Source organism: Glandiceps talaboti, chromosome 5, assembly GCF_964340395.1.
Source record: "Glandiceps talaboti chromosome 5, keGlaTala1.1, whole genome shotgun sequence".
Taxonomy (NCBI): Eukaryota; Metazoa; Hemichordata; class Enteropneusta; family Spengelidae; genus Glandiceps; species Glandiceps talaboti.
Window position 1 is genome coordinate 3000001 of NC_135553.1, and position 21489 is coordinate 3021489.

The following is a 21489-nucleotide window of genomic DNA, read 5'->3' on the forward strand; positions in this document are numbered from 1 at the left end:
TCTCTGACATTGATAGAGAGTTTACACGCTCGATTTGATGTGACATTATATTTGCCGTTTCCACATTATTTGATTATGTTTGCTGATATACATATACTATAGTGGTTAGAACCGCACCGTTAGTTTCAAACTCTTTTAATTTCTCATTTCATATTTATGGCGATTCCCCTGTCAATACACATAAGCCTGTTTCAACGATTGACAAACGTACTATTAAATATACATTAACCATTTAAATAATCGGGAGACGGTCATCACAATGTAACAACTGGCTAACGATACAAAAAGTACATTTAAAGAAAATTTTAAGTTTGACGTCGAGATGAGATGCAAAAAGCATATGAAACTGAGATTACGTATTAGAATAACTAATGGATGTTGGGGCCATCGGGTTTCCGGACGATAACGATCCTGAATCCAGGTGTTTTGCTTTGAGGAATGGATAATTCATAACCTGATTAGTGATGCATGGCGCATCGTAACTCCTTGTCTTCAGCCCTGTACTCGAAACGAGGCGGCGAACGATGCACGGAACTAATATAATCAATCGCATAATACATTGAAAATCAAGTTTGTTTACAAGCTAGGTGGTTTGATTTGATCAATATTAGTGAATATTCAGTTGCCAGCTGAGACGTGGTAATGAACACAGTAGTCTCCGGCCGTGCGTATGGAATTATAAATTAGACGACACTGTTACAGCAGAGAGTTATCGGTGTGTAGCGTTATATAGAACAAGCAAGCACACACGTGTATTTGTTGAGTAAGAGCTTGTCACAGATGGCAGTACGAAACAGTTCCTGATTTACTTCGGATGTGTGAATCAGAGAGAAGACGTGCAGTGAACGGCAACATCGCAGTGTTTCTCCGTGTTTAAAACAAGTGTGCGAGTGATCAGGAAAACTGTTATTTCAAGTACATTCTTCCCGGTCGATTTCAAGTATCACAGTATTAGAATCATTCCGTAAACAGTATTTGCATCTTAAAAGATGACGTCCATTCGGCAATCCATATCGAAAACAGGGACCATGACGATAGAGAAAGCATCACTCCTTGCCTATATGTTTTTCAGTCTGGTTACATTTGCAATGACGGTAAGTTGTCACAGTATTATTATCCAAAACATCGTCTTGTTATACGTAGTCAGCATGTCATATTTACGGAATACAAAAAAATGTCAATCTCGTATACTTTACGTGGTGAAAAATTACTGTATGCGTGACTAACCCGTCCATGTCATGAAATATTGAACCATTAATAACGTTAAAAATACATGAACTTGACTCCACTATGTTTTTTCAATCTTCTTCAGATATATTATTTCATCGTACATTCAAATACGTTCTCCCCAATCTAAATGCAGTAGTATTTGTCAACGATTCATGTTTATTGTGATACATAGTATTTCTCGGTTATATAATAGCGTTTTAGCTCTGCGATTGTTGGTATCTGACTTTAAATTATCTGTTGAAGTGAAAATCTGTTGTTAATATGATGCTATCAACAGCTATATAACCAACAATTCTGTACAAAAGTAAAGACAACAGATTCGTTTGCTATATGCCACGACTTGGGTATTTCGAGTTTAAATTCTTTTTCGAAACATACAGTAACTATTCACTATGAAATTTTACTGATGAAATATTTTTTTTTACATTTCCTGCGATTTGGAAATTTGAGTTTATTTAAATTCTTTGTCAAAGTGAAAACCAATAACTATAGGCCTATAAACCCATTTTTCACTAGAACATTTATGTTTAGAGGTCTTTTTTATACTTCGTCCTACATTGTTGTTTTTTAGCGTTACTCTTTAAAAAAAATAATCTTATCACCAATAAGCACTTATCCTATGATATACCCCGTGGTGTAAAATACCTAAATTAAAATGTTGAACAAATATTTTCATTTCACTTTCTATGCAAATATTTCACTGATATCATAAATTCTCAATGTTGTACATTTCATGTATGTATTCAGCTGCCTCATCATTCGTGTTGACGGCACTGTTAGTAACCGATATCAAATTCTGCTCCCGTCCAACTCGATATGTCATTATAAAGGCATAAAATAGAAGCCGTGGTTTTAAGTGCTTGTCGTGATAAACCCATCCATTGCTCTAGCATATCAGTTTCACTCCAGCATCCAATCTAGTACTTATCGTTCGGTTGGCATTTGTAATCCAAGATTCGAATGAAAATTGACAGGCGACTTCCGGAGGCAGTCATTTTTTTTGCAATAATATAATTACACTGTGTTTTCTCAAATAATGGGAAAGGATATCTGATGATAGCAATTTCACGTATAACCCTAAGTAACATATTCGAGGCTGGAAAAGGCTTTCCTGTATTCGCTCTCGAAGAGAAAAAAGTGCCTGGCCGAGTTTAAAAATTCAGTTCATCGCATTACACACAGGAATTCCCACAAATGCGAACGTGTAGTAGTCGCAGATTGAATTAAGTCTATCAAAAAATGGCAGGCCACATACGCCATGACACTAAATTATTTACAGTGTGTGTAGACTCGCTGTGCTCATGGTAAAATGCGTGTATGATTGTTTAAAAGCTTTACTGTTCAATACATCTTCGTAGACCGTAGCATGTATACTTTTATCGCAACGGCCATGCTAAACAACGAAGTCTAAACAACGAATGCGTATAGCTTTGATATAACTTACCGGTCGCGCGCTCTCTGTGTCTGTGTCTCTGTCTGTCTGTCTGTCTGTCTGTCTGTCTGTCTGTCTGTCTGTCTGTCTGTCTGTCTGTCTGTCTGTCTGTCTGTCTGTCTGTCTGTCTCTCTCTCTCTCTCTCTCTCTCTCTCTCTCTCTCTCTCTCTCTCTCTCTCTCTCTCTCTCTCTCTCTCTCTCTCTCTCTCTCTCTCTCTCTCTCTCTCTCTCTCTCTCTCCCTTCTAAAACTACTCTTAACACTTGTAAAATTCCCAAAGTATTTCTTAAAGTCAGAGCATTATGTTGGAATAAATAAAGCATTTTTTTTCACTTTGACGCATCTGATAATCTTGATTAACAAACTCTAAGAGTACTAGTAGCATTACGACTTAATCTTAGTTACGTATTACTTGTGTATTCATTGCAAATGCCTTAATATAATAGTTATACAATCAACAGTCAGATTAATAACTGAGACACTACATTTGTACATAATCAGCTGAATATCATAATTTATTTACTTCAAATTTATACCTAAACTAGTAAGTTCTTGTCAAACTCACGTCACGATACACTTCTTCTCAAGTTCTAATCTTCCCATGTAGTGTGTATTCTATGTAGATGAAGTCTTCAAAGTTCTGGCCTTCCCACACCGTCAGAATTCTATGTAGTTTGACTAATCACCATTTATTCAACAAACTCAGACTATTGACAATTTTCACAATTATACAATGCGTAGGAATATCTTTTCAGTCACTGTCTGTAGTTTACCACGTTCGTGATGAACAGCTGTTAAAATATCACAGATTGTCAACATCTGTGATGACAAAAAACAACAGCTTTTTAAAATAAAAAACACCCATGAACAACTTAGCACAATATGCTGGAGTAATACAAAAGCAGAATTTAGAATTTTAGATTATTTTTATCCTGACTAAGATATGGATTAATGACAAATTGACATACGATTATGATGACTTATGCAATTTCCGTACGCATCTGAAAGACAACACATATGTCAACTTAAATATGATAACATATTTTCGATGTAGATTAATGAGTTATTTCTTAAATTCTCGAGCGTCCTCTAAGCACTCAGGTAATTTTTTCCTACCATTGTCAATCCATCATTTCTATCATGCACAACAAGGGGATATTCGTCTGATTACGACATGATTGTGTAATATAACGTATCATGGTACATGTATGTCCTGCAGTGATACAGTATTCACAATATATTCCAACTGCAGTGTCTATTCGGTGAGGATTTAATTGTAGAGAATTGTGAATTTTACACACGGTGCCCTTTTGCAGGGTAATAGCTATAATTTTCTTGTATGTCAAAGGTCACTTAGTATTATTGCACTGCTTCGGATATATTATCAAGGGAGACGCTTAAAGTGAGGGTGCGATTAGACCTAATATAAGGACGCATACATACACTATCACATTGATCTAAATCCTAAGTTGATCAACACTCTTTATCAACCGAAGCAACACAGAAACTACATAATTGATTATTATCAATGACGAAATGTTGTCATTTAACTCCGCTTTTATTCCTTCATGAAGTCACTTTGTGTAACCATCGATTGATCATTATTAACAAATGAATGCATTTCTATTCACGGTTCGAGCAGTTAATAAAATTAAATGTCCTGCTTGCCGATATGGAATATTTAGTTGAGCTGATACAAATATGATGATCATATCTACATTCTTTATCATATGTCCTATTTGCCAGTACAAATTGAAAATGACAAGATGGTTGACAGGTTGATTTAGGGTTTAGAGGTTAACTGTAGCATACTGCTAACGGGTGGGAATGAGTGGATACTCTTAAGGAAATTTAAGAACAAATATAAAGCTTTCAATCATTTCTGTGAGACGTTCCGTTAAAAATAACAGTTAGGCTGGGGTCAGAATTTATGGCGGGGGGGGGGGGGCTGGGGAGAAATTATCTTTTGTCAAAAAAGTTTCCGCAGCCGCCTCCCCCTTCGCGCTCTCAAAAGATTCACCCCCCCCGAAATAAACCTAATAATTTTCGTAGCCCCTCCCGGCTACATATGTAATTATACAGAACCCCCCCCCCTCCACTTCAGAGATGTACAGCATGGTACACTACATTAAACTAACAGTGGAAATCAACTTCTGCATCCATATACATAACATGCGCAGAGATTTCTTTACAAATAGATGTGGGCTTTGCGAAAAGGTCTCCAGCGAGAGGGGGAGAGAGAGAGAGAGAGAGAGAGAGAGAGAGAGAGAGAGAGAGAGAGAGAGAGAGAGAGAGAGAGAGAGAGAGAGAGAGAGAGAGAGAGAGAGAGAGAGAGAGAGAGAGAGAGAGAGAGAGAGAGAGAGAGAGAGAGAGGCAGGCAGGCAGACAGACTGACAGACAGACAGACAGACAGACAGACAGACAGACAGACAGACAGACAGACAGACAGACAGACAGGCAGATAGGCATGCAGACAGACAGACTGACTGACTGACAGACAGACAGACAGACAGACAGCATACACGTACACAAATACATTCGAATGACTGTTACCCAACTCATCAATGAATATGATTATGTTTTAGAAGTATTTGCGACGAAGCCCCAAGAAATTGTTTTGATTTACTCGGTAAACGACTGCTCCTGAGGTTTCATTTGGTTCATATCATGGGCAAAATATTTCGCCCCCTCCCCTTTCAGACCATCAGAATGCCATTTGATGTAATAGATAACCATTTCACAAAGAGCCTAAAAAGATGTAAGTTTCATATCAAACGGTTCATGAATAAATTTAAACAAGTCATGAAAGGGTCAGCTAAAAAAGTCAAAAACAAAAACATTAGAATTAGAATCATGAACATCTCTGAGACGTGAACTCAATCAATGTAACAATAGATTACTATTAAATATTAAAACCTGACTTCGCTATATCTCATAATCTTTCTAGAGGTCACTGTGTTCTCAATGAGTTAGTAAATGGAATAGCCGAAACAGAGAGACAGCTCACGTATGGCAGACTCCTAGGAAATACAAATTTTGATATAGTCGCCTCGAGGTCAAGCAAGTCATGGAATCGTATACCCACGAGGGACATTTACAAATTTGGCGTACTCATTAAATAAAAATGATGTTATCAAGCTGGAAGACAAAATATGTTGGCTCGTAAATCAGAAGGTGGTGGTGTTATGACATACAAAAATGAATAATTCATAAATGATTTCGTCTCTTACCCATGAATTTCTGTCTTAATGGGAAAACATGACATGCCATCTTAATGTGATATAAATCTTACAATGTTTCTGTTGAAATCAAACACACGCACCTGTAAGTTCGTGTATGTAAGGATTTGTTGTTGTTACCGTTCTGTTGAAGTCTCTAGTGGCAATAATGTCGATGACGAGAATGTCGTATCGGAAAAGTGTGAGGTCGTATCTCTACTGTTCTCCGACATGTATTTATGTCATACTGACAGACATAGATGTAGGCATGGCAACGCACAACGACTCCAAGAGAAATTAGAGAAGTACTTTGTGAATAATTTTTCCAACAAATTCATGTAGGTTCAAATCTGCCAAACAGAGGTATACTCGCACAAATCTAGACAAACGAGACGGATTTTCTGGGAACTTTTGCAGGGACATTTAGGTCACAATTGCGTATATTTTCTTATAACAGCGACGAAATCATTTCAAATAGATTCTTAAATACAAATTCACCGTAAAATATCTAAAAACAATTATAGTTTATTTTAATGTACCTTATACGTGTAAACTACTAACTCACCTATATTCAGTCAAATTTGAGGTAAATCTTGTTAATTCGCCCAATCGCTAGGACAAACGGTCAACTTATTTCCCCTCGGTCAAAAAAGTTGACACTGCAACCATAGACCGTGTAGGGTCTATGCTACAACGTCCTGCAGATATTGTTTTGGTAAGTTAAGACTTACTAATGTCATGACACATACACTCTAGACATCTGCAGTGCTTTAAGATTTTACCACAAAACATATGAAACAATTATATTACTCCTGATATTTGTGTAACTATAAAGGTGACCATCATGATAATTTAAAAAAAAAACGTGTTTGATGGGTGAAAGCAAGACTGTTTCAGGATTCAGAAACGATTTTTATTTTTCATTGTTTTAATTTGGTGGGGGAGGGGGTTGTTAAATGATAATAGGTGATTCGGTCTTCACTTTAAAATGATCACCTTCCTCTTAAAGCGTATAAACTCATTATTAGTGGAAAGACATCGTAAGCTACATCTGAGTAGTATGGGCAACGTCTTCCCAAAGGTATTGACACGCAGTTGGTTGAAAATATCATGAATCCTTATGTGACTCGTTAAGAAAGGCCAAAGATATCACCAATGGCATATATATCAGAAATCACTCCACTCAACATTTCGAGCACTTCAGATGATTATTCCTTTAACCTGCCTTGATATGGTAGATTGTCAATATTAACCGATCTTACGCTAACTGGATAAAATCGGATAGGTTTCAGGTGGAGTTTAAACGGGAGAGGCTGCATAGATGAAGATAATTTGCTAATTGTAGAGATTAATAATCTGTATATGAAATTAAAATTAGTGGAAAATGTACCTATGGTCGAGAGTATATAATATGATCTACAGTCGACGTGAGCGATAAAAAAACGTCCATCAGACAGACATTATGTTTTGTGATACGATTATACCTGAGTTATAAGAAAAAAAGATAGCAAAAAGATGGCTACACACTTGACATGTTGACAAATGATCTGTGGAGAAAACTAAGTCTCTCTTGCTCTGTTTGCAAATCATTGAAAGCATGGACCTTCCAGTTAAAATATTTATCACTCAATGTAATCACAATACTGTAGGGCAAATGTTGTTTTTCTGCTTTCAATGATTTCCATTGAGGACAGATAAGAACATGTAAGCTCGTAAGCAATGAAGCATTGCTAGTTCTAAACCAACGTTGGTCATTGGAGAATTGAACTAAATACAGACTACGTACATAATCCTCATTAAAAGCAATCATGATATGCTGCATGTACGTTCATGTAAAAGAACTTTTATTGACGATGTTTGATGATTGAATTCCACGTGTTTAAATCAAAGGAGATTTTCACACCGACCATACACGTATTGCACTCTCACTCATACATACATACATACATACATACATACATACATACATACATACATACATACATACATACATACATACACCTCCATCCCACTCTCCATACAAACATTCTGCTTGAATATCCACAAATTAACACTAACCAAATAATTGTTGGAAACGCTGTGTTTATTATTTTATTAATACACATAAATGTATAGTCATTAAGGAATATCGATATGTCATGGCATACATTTCTTTCTCCTCTCCCAATTATTCAAATATACAATTTAAATGCTAATTGATATTTAAAAAGTGCATGTTAACTACTCAAGTCAGATGAATAGGCGCTAATTGTGAATATGAAGCCACTGTTTGCAGACAATAATCTAATATGATGGAAATAACTCTTTTGAAAGCAGGTGTTACATTCGGAAAATGTACATGCTTTATTGAAAAATACCAACACAAGTGTTACTATGTAAGCTGCATGAGACATTGACTTTTGTAAAATATAGACTAACCGTACAGTATTTATAAGACCGACATGGTGTAATATATTTAATGTCTGGAATTTCTTCCTTTTTTGCTTTTCACAGTCACTTTCTTACTTTAAAGATCTAAAGAATACAACTTCGGATAATACACAATTGACCCAATTCCTGTAGATCTCAGTAATCCAACTACACTAAATTTCAACTCGTTTGATTACAACATTTGTTACTCACATGAATACTGTGTATCTATGTGTCCCACTGCTTTACACGTCTTGCTGAATCACTTCATTGTCCTGTAAAGTGGACAAATTGAGAAAGAGCGTCATTCCACTGATAAGGCAAAGCCACTATCTTAGAAGACCCGAATGACAAGGCCAGGCAAGGCAAACAAAATAGACAAAGAATCTAAGACTTGTATATAATATAATTTACTATACATTCATGCTAAAATAAGATATTTATGTTTAAAATTTGTTTTCATTGGGATGTGTCTTACCGGCATTAAAATCTTCCTTATACCCTTTAGTTGTCAAAATGATAAGCAGTCGTCTACCACAGCTAATAGTATTAAGGGTTATGCATCCGCCTTGTTGTTTATCCATCCACCGGTGTCTATTGTACTGTACACTTCTTTTATTTTATGTTGGTGTATGAATTTCATAATAATAGTTGTGTCGGTTTCTCAGTATCAAAGCAAGCAATGGTAGATGGGAAAATATACACACACAAAAATGTGTGATTCCAATTAATACGCTCAATTTTGGAATAGGTGGGTTGGTAGATTAATTTTTTTTTTTTCATGTGTGAGTGTTTAGTTCAGGTAGTTATGTTTTCTGTTGTTTTCCATATGATCTCAGTGTTATTGGTTTCTTCTCATCAGATGTACAGCCATTACATATTGGAAGAACTGTTTTATAAATTATTGTCTTTTAAATTGATGTCAGTTTCCGCAGCGACTATTCCTGGCGGGACTTCACACAATTTTCGCGATTTTATTATTTTTTTCTCGAATATGTAAAAAAAAGTTTAGGGTGGGCAGTGACATCATTTTGTGTCCTGAATGCAGAGGTATAATTGATTTGTGTATTTCAAGACAGGTAGAGATAGTTCAGCAAATCTGACAGATTACTCATATTACATGAAATTAATGTATATAGTTTTATCGATTATATGACTATAAACCATGTCCTCCTTGACTTTGTCATTAGCCTCCATTTCAGTCATTAACCTCTGTCTGATCTGCAATATCCTGCTGTTTGACTGATGTGTCCTCTTGCAAACCAATGGATGGAACATCAAAGACAAAAAGGTCTTTGGTTCCAAAAGTGATACCACGTAGGTGCCACTCAAAACAAACGTACCTGCATGAAGATAAAAAATAAACTAAGGTAGAATGATGAGGTGTTAGAATTTCCCCTTCATATCAGTGTATAATACAAAGTCTACAATATACCTTTTATCTTGAGGTATGCTAATAGACAGTATTTTATAGATTTATTGTGGCAAATGTAGAGTATCATATTTAAGTCAAGTTATTGGCCTTAAACAGAAAATATGGATTATGTACCTACTGGTCTTTCTACTGGTTTGTGGCGTCAGAAATATGGGTAAAACACATAATTATTTTTCCCCGATTTTCATAAATTATGCAGGTCGAGGTATAACTACATTACTCTCCAATAGTTTTCTTTTTTCATCTGGAAAATACTCATGGCCTAACGGTTTGTCACTACTTGTCTAGCGACTCGTAGTGACAAGGCCCTTTAGGTCGCTCGTTTTCTTTGGCTGAATGAATACAAATATTGGCCAGGGCAATAATATCTAACTGTTCACTCATGGCAGATAATATAAATCAGATTTATGTTAAAATGGTATGATCTTACTTTTATTCCTACCCTGGCGGTGGCGGTGGTGGCGGTGCGCGGGTGGTGGTGGTGGTGGTGGTGATGGTGATGGTACTTATATGCTTTTATTTACCAGGAGCTGGGATGGCTGTTAGCGGTATGCAGTCATCTTTACTGAGAATAATAGTTGATGTAGAGCCAAACAACGTATTGTTGTACTGGTAGTCTTTTCCTTTCACTTTACCCATAGCATAGTCATATTCCCCAAGGAGCATTGCGTTATAATATGCTGAGAGCTAGTTTGGTCAGATCCATGATGTTATAGAACTCAACCTGTGACATTTACATTCATGACTCCAAATTACTGTAAAACGTTGAGTGTCGGAATGGTTTGATATTAATCACTAACATGTGCTCATAATACATACAGCATAATCACAATAATGACAATGATGAAAATTAAAACTGACAGGCAGGCAGACAGGCAGACAGGCAGGCAGGCAGGCGCGCGCGCACACACACATACATACATACATACATACATACATACATACATACATACATACATACATACGGTCTACGAAACTTTCTGTGAGTTATAGCATTCTTTCTGACATTCGCCTTGGGGAGATAAACTAAACTATAGACAGACAGACAGACATACAGGCAGGCAGACAGACATACATACATACATACATACATACATACATACATACAGACAGACAGACAAAAATATACAAGCATAAGTGATGTTATAAGGAAAATGCGGAGAAAGATTTAGGATTGAGAAGTAGGGGAGAACTCACGAGAACGTTATATTCACGAAAGAGAAGAGCTATAGAGGGGATCAGAGAAAGCTTAGAAAGAATAGATGTCACCATTGAATTTTATGTATACATACGTCATTCGAACACGTCACCTGACTCGTTAGCGTAATAAGATTTTCTAGTTTTCTCCCAGGTAATTATCGTTACGGTATTGTATATTCCTGCTTTCTAGGGCACTATCTACAATAACATCTGTGCAAACGTAATTGGTCTCAAATGCCTGACGTCATTAGTCTCGTGACAAATGTCGAAACACTCAAGAATTACTGGGTATACCATACCGAGTATGTAATGTGCATGAACTGTCTGAAGTAAAATTTGGAAATTCATACCGTCACTTCATCATAACATACTCCATTATCTTATTAACTGAGCCATGACAAACATACTGACGAGTCAACAAACCTCTTTTAAAACGAGCTCTTCAAATTGACACTCCTCGTGTTATCGAATTTATCTAGTCTAACGTACATTCAGTAGATGAAAAATATGTGTATTTGGTTTGAAGAATGTGAAGGATTCAGACATTGTAAATATTTGGTGTCGGCATTCGATCGTGATTTTACATATTGTTCACTTCCGAGGTCAAAGGACGGGGTGTCCGATAATGTCAACTTTAGGAAGCAGTGAATCTATAAAACAAGCAAAGTCATCTTCTTCAAAACATTATTTAGTAAAATATATGTATTCTTAATCTGTTCAAAGTTCATATTAACAGTCAGATTAAAGACACTTGTACTTCTCAGATACACAGTTATATATATATATATATATATATATATATATATATATATATATATATATATATATATATATATATATATATATATATATATATATATATATATATATATATATAGAGCATTGAAGAATGAATACATGTATAGAGCGACCTCTACCAGAACAATCATGAACCTATTTCTCGTTATAAGCAAAAGGACTTTTTATTTGCAAATGACTTCCTTAATATTCCAGTTAATGCATATATTATATGTGAAATCAATGATACAAGTACAAATTAAGGTAGTATATACAGTTTTGAACCAATCAATTTGCAGCTACTGTCTAACTATTGAGAATCATAAACTGTGCTGGGCATTAACTTTTACTAGTAGTTGAACATTTGGAAGTTTGATTTTGAACAGTAACAACGTAACGTGGATCATTTTAACGGGATATGTTCCCTTGTTACTTACTATTTTTAGATTGGGTATTTAAATTGCAAGCCACATCCGTCAAACTGTGTCATGATATCATGAATGTATTTACGTATCGAGTAACATTCATATTATATTTATATTATATATCCTAGTTGGTAAATTAGAATAATTATGCACATCAGTCATTGATATCCAAGTTCCTGAGGTGAGCTGAGCAAGTCATATATATATATATATATATATATATATATATATATATATATATATATATATATATATATATATATATATATATATATATATATATATATATATATATATATATATATATATTAATAAGTAATGAATTGTTTACGATAAATTTACGGTTATCATTCGGTCAATTTGATAGGGCAGTAGGTGTAACTGGCACAAATCTGTCCACTACGACGTATCACATTTGTACAAGGTTTAAAAGAAATCAGTTTGTCCAGACACACCGACAGACGTACGCATGTGCAGGACAGGTTGACTGAACTCATTCCTACAGCCAATTTGAGACCCTGCTAATAAAGTGAGAATCATATATACATTAAACTGCCGTCAGTGTCTCAAATGAGATGGAATCTTCATGCAACTCAGGTCGTATGCGCATCACTGCAGCAGGAAGAGTTGAAATGGCAGAAAGCCCAGTCATGCTCGTATGGAACCTATTTTATATCGAATTCAATTATTATTCATCGTGACCACCGCCTCTATTTACAATTGCTTTCACGAAACACCATTGTTATCATTGTATCTTTGAAAGTGTCATAAAGTGCACATAAATACAACGTCTTCTACAGTGTATGCGCGATGCAGGTAGAGGTAAACTGGCTAGGCGCATGTAATTGCCGTATTACAGGGCTAGATTCAACGTTAGCACAGGAAAACTCATATAAGTGAATCAACATAAATTCATTAACCATCTGCAATGGGTTCCCTAGGGCGACATGCATTATTCAGAAGTATATACCTGAGATTTTGATTTGGTGAAATATTGGCCGAAGGTTATATTGTGCATCTGTGATCACCATTAGTATAGACATATGATAACTCGAGATCATTGTGCCCAAACAACATAGTCTCTTTAAGTCATCTTCAAGTCAAAAATCATTATTCATCATATATTTTATATATTTATTTAAAATTAGGGGTCATGGACCCTACTTTCTCATCGTGCAAACATAATATCATATCTCTAGTGAGAAAAGGAAATACATAGTTCTCTCGATTGTATTGCTATATTTAGTTTGTTCATTGCCATTTTTAGTTTGTTGTAATTTAATACAAACATTTGGCACACTTACGTATAGACAATCCTTTAAGAGTATTCCAATCCTTACGATTCATCACGGCAAGATTTGTTTGTTCGTTGGTGGAGGGTCTATGGTTCCTCCAATAACATTCAATATTTCAAGAATTTGACAATTTGTGAAACTGAAGTTCATATTTCCAGAATTACAAATTCATTAGCTCAACTCTAATATACCATTTCTCCCTCATTACTAACATTAACTCCCGTTAAGTGATACTAAGAAACTACGTGAAAATCCTCCAGTTATTTTGAGAAAACAGTTTCGTTGTCATGGCAACGAGTATTTTCATGTCAATTTTATTATTCTGAAAGTAATCTAAGACATATTAACTGTGTATACATATAAGAATGATAAACTCTCAACTTGTGACTTGCAGCTCACAGTGAGAACAAACAACCCATATATCAATAAATTCTTATTTTTTAATTTTCATTGTTCATGTCTCAAGATCTTATTGTCGCAAGTGGAGAGAAAGAGGCCCCTGTTGAAGATAAGGAAAATAATAAAAGGTTGCCGTAATGACATGAATGTCAGATTACAAACATAATCAATCTGCAAGTCGGTCCCAAGACAACTTCAAAGACTTCGCACGAGGACTGTCTCCGAGTCGCTGTTTCGCTAGACTTGTCTAGTCTCAGGGTTTTATCATTCTTTATTTGAATAAAACCTTTTTAAAAACAAACTTAATTTTGTTCTTTTGTGTGAAATCTTAACAAGACTGAATGATTGCAAAATAGTCAGTATAGATAGCCATTGGAATTAAGATCACTATAGTAACTGAGATTTTTTTTAATTGACAATTTCCTTTACAAAACTCAAAAATGAACAATTAGCCCAAAACATGTGAAAAGTATGAGACTAAAAAATAAAATAAAATAAAATAAAATAAAAAACTCCCAAGGGACAGTGTCAGTCTACTGCTCAATCGCATAAACACACCGTTTCCTCAAAAAAGGGCGAGGAATACAAAACAAAGCTCATCGCCGATGGAGTAATACTTATTCATTCATATTCATTGGATATCTGATAACATTTGGTCAACTCTCAATTCGTCTTCTGAGCAATTCACAAGATGCAACTTTCTTCGATTTTTACTAACAATATGAACATAATCAACAAAAAGCTCTAGAAATTTTTCTGAGTGAAAACTGTCCATCTGTTCACATATTCAGACGTCTTTGTACCGTAACCAGTAGTTGGAATAATATGTTTCACCATTTACAATGATTATATATATATATATATATATATATATATATATATATATATATATATATACATATATATATATATATATATATATATATATATATATATATATATATATATTGAGTGTAGATATGTATACACTCAAATTCTTATCATAACGATTTTAATACGCTTTACCTTAGTTGCCTAGTCATTACAAAATTCATTGGCTGTTAATTTCTAAAAGAGACTCTAGGGATGGCTGTACAATCATTCTCTGAACTTTATTAGCTTCAGCATTGGTATGCTGTACATCCCAATAGACCGTATATATTTGTTCACATGTCTACATGTGTGTCCAGCTGCTTAGTGCTGTAAACTGCGTCTCACCTTGAAATCATTATCAAACCGTGTTATGCCGAATGGCTTCAAATACATTCGTGGTTTGACTCCCTTAGTCGTTAAATATACAATACCCTTGGGGATCGTTTGACTTTCGAAGCGATCGTTTCTGTCTTTTAATTCCAGACCTGCATTGTAATTAAAGAAGGATGTAGCTCCACCGTATAAAGGCTGTATTAAAATGAAAGAAGCTTTCGCGGTAATAACTAAAGTATATACATGTACACTAATCATTAAAGAAATAGACAAGTGAATTATATGTTATTAATACTTTATTGCTATTAAGAAATTGATTTTTTAGTGCTCATATAAGAATTATCATAAAATAATATTTTCGACGTTTTTTGTTGAAGAAGTACGCGAGAATGTTTGAATGTTTAATATTCTGAGGAGGGTGGGGTGGGGGTGGAGGGGGTGGGGGTTATACCAGCCTTAAGATGTATAAGGAAATTAAAATTGTGAAGATCTAAGTATGGTTACTATAATTATAATTTGAGGCATTCCTATATTAATTGATTCAGAAATTTCATTGAATTATTTCATACTTTAAACTCAGAGACATGACGTCAAGTCATAATGAAGCCTCTTCAGTTGCACGTAAATCTCAAAATTAAATTAGTTTATACAGCAAAAGGAAATATACACTTAATTACATCAATAACAACTTGAAAAAAATCAATCAAGAATGAAAAACATCAGAAAATAAAAAACATTGACAGTTAGAGTTAGTCAAATCTCTTCAAGCGAAAAATGTATTATTTTAGCACGCGAGAATGGTCGCTGTCGCATTTGAAATGTGCTGTGACTTTAAATATACAAAAGGCTATTGGTTAATATTTCACTGTATGGTACTTGATTTTTTACTCACAGGAACTCTTGGTCTGATATTTTACCGTCTGATCTTTAATCTGTCCATGTTGTGTTAACTTTTATTCATGTATTTGGTGTTATCCATATTGTGAACCCTTTCCCGTCTGTTTAATATATACATGTAAAATACAAATTGACGAACATGGTTTATTCGTTTGTGAAAGTCGATTTGGATTGATTAAAAACATTCCTGAAACAAACAACCCCTTTACGCTAATGTTTTTTCACTCTATGTAATCATTTTAGCTTGCCTAGAATACAGCAGTTTAACAGTTACCATTAATATCATGCATTAACATCAATTTTGTTTAAACATTTACTCTCATTTAGCAAACACAAAGCCCTTACTCCTGCGGTGATGTTGCCAAAGAATGTAATGAACGACGTGGATGCCGTACTCGTATAGAATTTGAACTTTCCAATCTGGTAAAGTCTGGCTGCGAAGACATGTTCAGCGATGAAGATGTCCCCAGCGAGTGTTCCTTCTGGTGTAACAACGCCTTCTATTACTTCTCGATTGACCCTCACCCTTCCCGTAAAATCAACACCAAACTTCTGACGTGCAGCTGTGAAACCGATCCAAGTGACTTGTTTACGTCGGTGGAAGAATGTACAAATTTTCAACGACGTTTGGAGCCGTGTCGGCTGTTGTATATCATGAATGACGAGTCATAACGTGAATCTATATTTAGCAGTAATCAAATGTACACACTTTATTGCCCGGAAACGTCAGTCGACGCCAAATAATTATGAAAATTGATATGCTCTCTAGGCTATATATAATTTCTGTTCTTACTGTTGTTGTTTACAAACATCATGTTTGTACTGGATTTAAGAAACTTCTTTACTCCCATGAATCACATACTTTCCTCCTAATTAGTAACGAAAACAATCTTTATGTGTATGACAATCCTTATAATAGCAAGCACTTAATATAACAGACGATGAGGTCAGAGGTTAGGTGTCAATAACATATAGAATTTTGATCATCATTTATACGTTTTTCAGTAATTACAGTTATTCCTTTGCAAATCCTTGTTCATTAAGAACCTTTCTATGATGTCATAGAGATAATTACACTGACTTATATCTTGGTCTGCCATCATCGCCGGCGATGGTAAATTAATTAAACTATAGATATAAAATTATTCAAATTCGAATTCACTTGCATGTTGGGCATGCGCAGTGGATATCTGAACGGTTGTTGTACAGGAATGGAATAGATTTTACCACACTATTTATTGAATCAATCTGTAATATGATTAAATCTACGTAAGATTAAGAATAATTTAATACTTCTGGTAATAAAATTGTCTTTCAGAAACCTTTACTCTTAATTGTGTGGTCATAATGTGATTACCTGTTGTGTGGATGCACGTTTTTTTTTTAAATGCATCCTCCAATGCTATTATCTGACCATGAACAATACAGGTGATGTTCACTAGGGATTCGTTAAAGATGGTGATTTCTTTAAGATGGTGATTTCTTCTCTAAAGTTAGATTTACACAGTCAACGAAAGCACAACATCGAAGGGATTTCGAGCCGACACTTGTACTCAAAGGAATCAAACTGTTTGCGAGTATTGAAAACCCCAATCTTTGTAAAGACTTTGAATTCATTATATCGCCTTGGTATTATTTCCCGCACATCCTCCCTAAAACATCACCACGCTAGTATATATAGGAAGAAGTGTGTTATCTAAAGTTGATCGGCATTTAAAAGACAAGATTAAAAGTAATTTTTCTTCTCATACATACATACATACATACATACATACATACATACATACATACATACATACATACATACATACATACATACATACATACATACATGCATGCATGCATGCATGCATGCATGCATGCATGCATGCACGCACGCACGCACACACACACACACACACACACACATACATACATACATACATACATACATACATACATACATACATACATACATACATACATACATACATAGTACATACATGTATAACGTTCATAGTATACATCCACCATGTATACACAAACTGTAGTGCATCTGTACACATGTGGTGGGTGGGTGGGTGGGGGCGTGCGTCCATGCATACATGTAATACACACACGCATACATAAATACATAGATACATACATACATAAATAAATAAATAAATACATACATACATACATACATACATACATACATACATACATACATACATACATACATACATACATACATACATACATGTATACATGCATGCATGCATGCATGCATGCATGCATGCACGCGCGCACGCGCGCGCACACACATACATACATACATACATACATACATACATACATACATACATACATACATACATACATACATACATACATACATACATACTGATTTTAATATCGTGTTAACAGTGCAAATCTCCATATTATCATCTATGTTACATTTAATTAGCAGTAACGGTGGTACCTATACCCTGATTATTCATTTTTTCGTAAACCTATCTGTTATAAAGTGTTACTGACCTTCATGAAGTCATGATACTTTGAAGGCTTTTGGACAGCATACAAGATATACAGTTCTTTAAATGACCCCTCAAGGTCACCTTACATCTTGATATGCATATTGTTTCTGTTTTCTCACACGTCACGGCTTGTAAAGCCCATTAGCACGTGACAAGTGTCAGTACATTAATCATACAAACATCACTTGTGGAAATAGTTCATGTTTGATATGAAGGACAAAGTGTGCACACACACACGCACGCACATACACTTACATCATACATACATACATACATACATACATACATACATACATACATACATGCATGCATGCATACATACATACATACATACATACATACATACATACATACATACATACATACATACATACATACATACATACATACATACATACATACATACATACATACATACATACAAATTTTCCGAGTTAATATGTATTTACTTAGAACTTGCAAAATGAATCCAAAATTGTTTTCATTATCAATTAAAGGGGCCTTCAATAATGACAAAGGGTGGTGGCGTAAACATTTTTCTTACTCTAAAGCATTACCCTCGGCTTTTGTAAAATACCTGTGTTTGGATCTCATTGGCCAGATCACATTGGCCAGCAGAACTCACAAACACGATCGATACACAACATTATACCTAACTGTTCCTGTTTACTCCTGTGAAACCCACTCCTCTCCCCACATCACATCATAAATGACAATTGCATGGTTGTAAGCAGCGATTTGATTGATCGATATAGTCTGTTATTACGGTACCTGGCCCTAACCCTAACCCTAACCCTTGAATTGTTGCAGCAATGGTGAGTAGAACTGGCATGGTGGCGGTCATGGATGCTAAAATAACAAAGTAATGCAAAGTTAGACATTACAACGAATCAAAGTAAAATGTGACCATCCCATTTTCTGAAATAACCCCCCCCCCCCCGTCGCGCCGATTTGTAGGGTCCCTGATTGAAATGTTGCCTACTTTGCCTTAATTTGGAGTCGAAAGATTTCCATGGATCCATTATTTATATTTTGAATGATAATTCATCAGGTGGGCTTAAAGTGCATTGTTTTTTATATTGTTTACATGGTATATTATGTCAAAACTATTTTGACAAAAATTCTGTCATTTATCAATAGAACAAAAAACCATGACGTCATACATTTTGTACTTTATTAATTTGAAACATTTGGGGAGGCCCTTCGTGTCAATGTTTACTTCAGATTACCTCGCAGACAGCATCTACTTCTCATGACCGGCCAGTGATTTTAATAGCGGCCGATTGAACAACTGCACTGAATTTCATGTGGTCGTGTCAACGACATAAGTTTGGTCATAAAATGCTGTAACGGTCCTTGAATTGGATAACCACCGTATTTGTTGTAATTTTGCACTAAATTATGACCAATTAAATGATCTCACTTCCGTCGTTTCAAACTTTTTATTTTCGTGTGAGTGATCATTCCACTCTACACCCCTAATGGTTACAGGGTCAAGATGTGTGGTGGCTGGCAGCACATACCAAATAAATCATGAACTATCACTCAAATATGAAAACAAATGATAATATGGTCTTTTTTTAAAGGACCACGACCAGACTTGTTTTCATAAGGGAACTGAACACGAAACAGACACGTACGTAACGGTTAAAGTTGTCTACGCGAATCAAACTCAAAGTTTAAAATATGACAAATCAATTTGGAAATATGGATACTACTCCTGTTTTTGTCGTTCTTCTTGTCATCTTGTGTTGCAACCATGGCAATTGCGTAAGTAAACGATTATCTTTTTTTAAATTTTAAAATGTAATCTCTAATTGAAGTTCAGTAAAATAACACCACCGCGATTGAAACACTGGACTTCACCGTTTACAGTTTACGTCACATCGCTTCACAATGTAACTCGTTCAATGGTTATCATATAAGATCTTTAAAGTTTATTTAACAGTAATGGCATATCTTTGCATGCACACAGGTATCTATCTTTCAATATATGATTGATTGATTGATTGATTGATTGATTGGTTGGTTGGTTGGTTGGTTGGTTGGTTGGTTGGTTGATTGATTGATTGATTGGTTGGTTGGGTGATTGATTGATTGATTGATTGATTGATTGATTGATTGATTGATTGATTGATTGATTGATTGATTGATGAATGGATTCAATTGAATGGGATTTTCTTATCGGATGTTCTATTTTTATTTTATTTATTTCTGATCTGAGGCAATTACTGGATTAATTTACTACCAATTCGATTCGATATCTTTTAATACACATATTTGTAAAGTTTATATTTAGAAGATGTTTTTATTTTGTTCTACTTTCATTTTCCACTAGATTAAATATTATGCAACTGAAACTAAAAATGAGTGAATAACAATATATATTTGTCAATGAGCAGACGTGGAAATGAGGACAAAAATAGTTGACAAAACAGCTGATCGAGTTTAACCTCATTCAATGAAGAAAATTAGATACTGTATAGAAATCTACAGCAACCTACCTTATCACTATTTATCAGACATTTAGGGGAAATTTGGTATACAAACAAATGATTTGTGCCGGACAATAATTTCTGTCACAAATTCACACATGAAAATACATAAACAACATTGAAATATTTCACCTTGAATTTCCTTGACATACCTTTTTTTTAAACTTTTAAATTCTTATCTTATCAGATTGTCGAGCAAAATAACAGATCTTGATTTATACAATGTGTCTGCTATCAGTTAATTGACAATGTCTGACATGTTTCCGTTGTCTTTATTCCCAATTTGACAAATGATTTATTCAATTTTGACTTGTTTTCACTCGTCATCGTCAGTAAAATAGCTTATATTTCATTTCCACTGACAAAACGATGTCAGGAGAATGAACTGTTTCAAGGCTAGCACGTGTTCAGTTGAAGCGCTAAAGTAAGGCATTAATGTTATCTAGCGTACTGTGCGTGTATCTGGAATATAGACCCTCCACGTTGGTGGAGGGTGTCACTGACCACTAGTCCATCGCCACGAAGTCTTGGCACCACCACAAGTAATACATTCCGTTTGATTGATGTTGATGTCGAAAAGCCATCATACATGTAT

At 34.9% G+C, this 21489-nt stretch overlaps 1 protein-coding gene across 1 annotated transcript; it reads left to right on the plus strand.

The window, feature by feature from the left end:
- The first annotated feature begins 993 nt into the window (after positions 1 to 993).
- LOC144434763 (uncharacterized) lies at positions 994 to 17126 on the plus strand. The gene is made up of 2 exons (XM_078123244.1): positions 994 to 1094; positions 16229 to 17126. The coding sequence occupies exons 1-2, from the start codon at positions 1029 to 1031 to the stop codon at positions 16571 to 16573; spliced, it is 411 nt and encodes a 136-aa protein (XP_077979370.1). The 5' UTR covers positions 994 to 1028; the 3' UTR covers positions 16574 to 17126.
- The last annotated feature ends 4363 nt before the right edge of the window (positions 17127 to 21489 follow it).